Genomic DNA, 6000 nt, shown 5'->3' with positions numbered 1-6000 from the left:
ACTTGTCAATCTGCAGCTGAATTTCAAGATCGTCCATTTTATTTCTTATGCTGCATGCATTCAAATACAACACTCTCAGTCCAGTATTTATTGCTTTCTGTTTTAACTGCACCACACTTCTATTGCCCTGTAGCTTATCCCACTGGCTGTGATTATGCCTCATCTCCCTGCCTGTTCTTTCTATCATCTCTGCTGGCATCCAGTGAGGCAGTTTTGAAGTGTAATCATTGCTATAATGCAGGATCCCTAAATGTACACAACAAGCTCCCACAAACAGCAGTAAGCAGCTAGTCGGCTGAATAGCTGCAGCAAGCAGTGGGTGGAAAGCCAAGGCAATGCTGGAGCCCGGATAAGAAGGTGGAGGGAGCGGGAGGGAAGGAGTACAAGCTGGCAGGTGATATGTGAGACCAGGTAAGGGTTCTTTCCCCTCCCTCTACAGTCCTGATGAAGGGCGTTGGCCTGAAATGTTGACTGTTTATTCACTTCCATAGACGATGCCTGACCTGATGAGCTCCTCCAACATTTTGTGTGGGTTACTCTGGATTTCCAGTATCTTCAGAATCTCTTACGTTAACAAGAATCTCTTATGTTACACTGAAGCAATGTTGTTTATTTGCTTTGATTTTCTCTGTGGATGGTCTCGTGGCCACATCCAATCCCAACCAGGTCTGGTAGCCATCGAGCAGGAGAAAGGCCTCGGATTGAACATTCCCCACAGTCAGATTAGTGGTTGGTGCTCACAGCTCCAGAGATCTGGGTTCAATCCCGACCTCTGCTGCCGTCTGTAAGGGGCTTGTATGTTCTCCTCGTGACTGTGTGGGTTTCCTCCCACATTCCAAAGACATACAGGTTAGCAGGTTCACTGGTCACATGCGTGTAATTGGGTGGTGTGAGGTAAGCTCATTCGGCCAGAAGGGCCTGTAACTGTGCTGTATCTCTGAATGAAAAAATAGGACCATGCTGGGGAATGGAAACACAAGATATTCTGCAGATGCTGGAAACCTAGAGCAACACATACAGAACGTGGGAGGAACTGGGTGAGGCAGTATCTGCTGGGGGAAGTGGACAGTCAATGTTTAAGGTTGAGACCCTTCATCAGGACTGGAAAGAAAGAGGGGAGATCACCAGCATAAGGAAGGGGCCCAGCAAGAGTTGGCGGGTGGTAGGTGGATCCGGAAGAGCAAGGATGAAAGGCAGGTGCTGACGGGGACATTGGGAATGATGTGAGAAGATGGGAGGTGATTGATGGAAGTGACAAAGGGCTGAAGAAGACAGAATCTGATAGGACTAGACAGTGAATGAAAGGAAGGAGGTGAAGAAGATTAAAGATTACCTTTATTTCTCACATGTACATTGAAACATACAGTGAAATGCATTATTTGCATCAACAGCTAACACAGTTTGAAGCTGTGCTGGGGGCTACCTGCAAGTATCATCATGCTTCTGGGATACTGACAACTTAGTAACCTGTAAGTCTTTGCAATGTGGGAGGAAACCCATGGGGAGAACACACAAATTCCTTACAGACAGTGGTGGGAATTGAAATCGGGTTGCTGGTGCAGTACAGTAATAGCATTATGCTGACTGCTATGCTTCTATACCGTGAGGAGAGGAACTGGAATGAATTTGGGTGAATGGTATTGCTGGGAGCTGACACAATCCTGATGGGGCAAATTCTTCCCATTGTTGTTAGAGGAAGACCGACTGCAGCCTTGACACCTTTCAGCTCCGAGTTATTCAAGGTAGACAAGAATTCCAACTTGGGAATCTTCTGTTTATGTTTAAAGTTCCCAGAATGGAAAACACAGACCAAGGGAAGTTCCCTTTGGTAAAACTGGATTAACTTAGGCACAAGTTTGGCATAAAGAAACACACACAATATCCACTGAAAATAAATTTAATATGAATAAATATCAGTCTGTGGGAAGAGGTAACTATCACTCGGTGAGACTAGAGTCATCGAATTAACAATATCTTTTTACATCACAGATCTGAAAGTGGCTGACTCCAGCCATGACGAATATACACGATGCTCGTAGTTAGGGCAGTGATACAATGCACAGTCCAAGTCACTTTGAGATGAACCCATTAGCACAGACACATTAGAAACAACGACAGATTTTTTTTGCAGTTTTAATTTTTGATGTGCCTCCTTTTTAAGGGAGGATCCAGTTATACACTTTCCTTGCTTGCCTAAACCCAATTGGTAAATAAGGTTTTTGCTCCTGCCTGTTCCCCTTTCGAGTTGTTGGATTTGGTTGGGGACAGGGGTTACCAAGTGTGATCACCTCATACAGGTGACTTTTCCCTGTGTATTAGCACTAGACTGACCATTCTACCATCAAGGAAGCCATTTACCATGGAACACATTGTATCAGCATTTAATGGCAAGCTGGAAGAAGTTTCCATGGGGTTAGGAAGAGGAGGAGGTCTCATGGGGTGAGGTGGTGGTTCATGAGTAACTATATTTGCCCAAATCCCTTGCACCTCTGTCCCTGAAACAGCACAGACAAAGGATGAAAGTTGGGGTTGTCCTGAGCTGTGTGTTCAGACTCCTAATCAGACAGTAGAGTCTACTTGTTAAGGAAATGGCTGCCAGTTCTGGTCAGAGTGATCCATCCATCTCCTGCAAGAACGGTTCAATATATAATGCCGTGGTCTACAATTGCAAAGGGTTATCTATCTCTGTGCATGGAGAACTTTGCCTGAATTAATGTTGCTTATTCGGACTGTTATCCTCACGCCCAGTGGGTGCAAGAAGGCCCTGGCTCTGAACATAATCACATTGCGCCCAGGTTGGGTTTCTGGAAGGATTCATTGTAAACGATGCCCGAATACTGATCACACATTCTTCAGCACAGCTTAGGAAATGGCATTGGAAAGTTTCCAGTTTGTTTCCTGTAAAAATCAACCACCTTACATTTGGTGGCAGACTAGTTTTCAGACGCTTGGTCAATAACATGACTAGCTGATCCAAAAAGAGTAAAAGCTACCTTCTAAGGGAATTTCAAACAAGGCTCAGTGTGTGCCTAAGTACGTTTGTATGTCTGTGTGTGTGCGCAAGTGTGTGTCTATGTCTTTATGTGTGTACGTGTGTTTGTGTGCAAGTGTGTGTGTATAGTGCATGTGGGGTGTGTGTGTGTCTGGACACATAGAAGAGCTCTATTCTTTAAATTTATTCCACCCCTTTATGTTCCAGTCATTCAAACATTATTTCTTTTGAACTGATATTTTTTAATCTCTCCCACTGAGGAAGGGCAGAGGCTGAAACCTGGGCCAGAGACACAGACAAGGGCTTGTGACACTGATGGGGCAGTGTGGACACAGGTATGTGGGGCAGCGGCAGGAGGTGGACAACATGGGCAGAGCTGGGTGAAAGCCAAGGTGAAAGTGGAAGGAACACCTCTGAGGTATGGATTTTGGGGTTTGAGGTGAGAATGGGGTGAGGGGTTCAGGATGAAGGATTAGGTTAAGGATTGGGGTCTGGGGTTTGATTGGGATTAGCAAGATTGGTTTGTGGTAAGAGGTGATGAATTCGCAGTGAGGTATGAAGTCTGGCCAGGGTTTGAGGTTCGAGGTGAGAGGTAAATCTACACAAAGGGATGATCCATACAATGAAAGCAAACGCTTGACTGATGAGTCTCTCACAGGGATGTTTGCTTCCTCGCTGGGCTGAACTCCCTTCCCTGCCCAGCACAGTCAAGCAGTCGAGCTGCCCTGTGTTTCTGGGAACAGTGCTCTGGTTATCTCAATCTTGTGGGTGTGGGTTCCTTGGTGTTGGGGGTGTTACCGTCTGCTGAGATTACTTGGTAATACCAGGATTGTGTCTCAACTTTCATTAGGATCTGCTGCAGTGTTTGCAGGGAATGAGGCAGGGATTACTGAGGGAAGAGTCTACACTTGCATAGCTGTGGGAGTGTGAGCCTGCCAGGGCACATGGCTCATCACAACAGACGGTGTGGCCAATACCAGCTGTTGGCAGACCGCAGTGTAAAGCGGATCAGGATCTCCTCTGGTTCTATCTTTGACCCTGTGAAGAGATGCTGAGGTTCTGGGGCAAGTCGTCAGGAAAGAGCAGGAGGTGGGTTCTGTGGGCTCCTTCCAATTTCAGCTCAGGCTGGGCTGAAACTGCACAGACATACACAGCGGAACTGGAATGAGGCTGCTAATAGTATTCTGCAACATTATTCATCTTGGCTTGAGGACAGTAATGCTGTGAGATTCTGAGATTGAACATTAGGAGAGACTTCAGGTAATAGAACTACTCCAAATATCCACGGTACTGAATTAGCTAAGGACTGGTCTCCCAGTTTGCAGACATGAATAATGGCTGATTGTGTTCAGCACGCTGCAGGATGCTTCACCTTGGACTCTAATTACCAGGGAAGAAGTGTCTGTAAGGCTGGAGTATGCACTGACCTCATACAGACGCTCAGTTGGTCTGATCTGCTTGGTGTTGGTGAAGTTAGTCTGCTTTAGATCAAATAAAATGGTCAGAAACCCCTGGCCCTTTCCCAGCTAGAGAGGGAGAACATTCGGGACGGCCTGTTGTGGTTATTGCTCTATAATTCCCCACCTCTGAGTGGAGAAGGGAAGGGAGAAGACGAAAGAAGAGACAGGGGACGGGGAAAGTGACATGCAGGCCTGGTGATGGTGATGTGTGTTGCAAATGTTGTCATTGTAGTAATATAGGATTGTGAAGGCTCCCAGGAAATGACCATAAGCTCTCACTATCCTGGGAATTAGTTAAGTGACATCATCTACATTCAGAAGATGCTGATGCCTGTCACCTGATTTGCTTTTGTGAGCATTGTACCCTGCTGGAATGAGGCTGCTAATAGTACTCTGTGACTGAGTTACAATACATTCTCTGTCCCAGCTTGAAGACACTAAGGCTGTAAGATTGTTTATGATTTAAATGTTAAGAGTTAACCCTGGCCATAATTAAAGGAGAGATTTCAAGTGATAGAACCACATCAAATATCCACAGTGCTGAATTAGCTAAGGATTGGTCTCCCAGTTCGGCAGTTAATTGCACGAGAGGTAACTGACAATCAATCTGCAACGGGTTTTAAGTATCGCAACTCGATTGCGTCATTCGTTAGTAGCTAGCCATTAGCTGGTCCCACAGTTTGTTCAGGGTTCAAAGGTGGAAATGCAGTATTTGGACACAAAGGAGTGAAAACCAGTCCACAACATGGTGCCTAGCTCGACACATACAGTTCAGTAATGTGCAGTTACATCAGCCACTGGCCATCTCTTTATGAATAAACATCTAATATACAAATAGAATATACATATACTACTGTACATAAATACATATATATCTTTATAAGGATCATGTTGATGTATGGTATGGATGAAGACCTTTTGGAAACAATGGAACAGTTTGTGAAGAGGGAGTGGGAGGGTGGGAGGGTTCACCTACAACACAGAGGGAACTGGAATAAGGTGGCACAGGGGAGTTTTAATTGTCAAAACTGCTCTTAATTTAAGTGCAGCAACTTCCCAGTGACTGGATCTGGGAACAATGTGCCGGACAGCAGCTTGCTTTTCCTTGGACCCCGGGTGGTTAGAGGAAAAGGGATGTGGATGGGAGAAACAGAGATGGTGAATGTTTAAAAGGGAGAGAGGGGAGACGCTGAGTAAGTTGATCTTTTGGATAAAACACACCAATACAATGACACAAATGGCCTGAAGATGTGACTGTGTGAGGGCCATTCTGGAACACACAGACTTGGTGTCCAGCCTCACAATACCCTGGGAAGGACAGTAAAAGGCACGATGGGACTGCTAGCCTCCAGCTCCAGCGCGGTGAGGAAGCACTCGGTGGCTGCGTCATCACTGCCCTGGGCTTGAAGTACCTCACCCAGGTTGTTCCACACCTCGTGTGCAGTGGAGTTGACCTGCACGGCATCGCGAAGAATCTTCTCAGCCAGACTGTAGCGGCCCAACTGTTGCAGGATAAACCCCTGAAACAGAACAAGAAAGACAGGGGGA

The 6000-nt window shown here is 46.0% G+C and overlaps 1 protein-coding gene across 2 annotated transcripts in view; it reads right to left on the bottom strand.

Moving 5' to 3' along the window:
* Positions 1-1881: 1881 nt before the first annotated feature.
* ttc7b (tetratricopeptide repeat domain 7B) overlaps positions 1882-6000 on the bottom strand; it is a 470264-nt gene continuing 466145 nt past the window's right edge. The window contains exon 20 of one of the 2 annotated variants that reach the window (XM_072272880.1): positions 1882-5972. In XM_072272880.1, coding sequence (XP_072128981.1) covers positions 5751-5972 — 222 coding nt within the window. In that variant the 3' untranslated portion in view covers positions 1882-5750. The remainder of the gene's footprint in view (positions 5973-6000) is intronic. The other variant, XM_072272891.1, reaches the window with a different exon arrangement.

Source organism: Mobula birostris, chromosome 1, assembly GCF_030028105.1.
Source record: "Mobula birostris isolate sMobBir1 chromosome 1, sMobBir1.hap1, whole genome shotgun sequence".
Classification (NCBI taxonomy): domain Eukaryota; kingdom Metazoa; phylum Chordata; class Chondrichthyes; order Myliobatiformes; family Myliobatidae; genus Mobula; species Mobula birostris.
The sequence above is the reverse complement of the archived record's forward strand: the minus strand, read 5'-3'. Positions and strand labels throughout refer to the sequence as shown.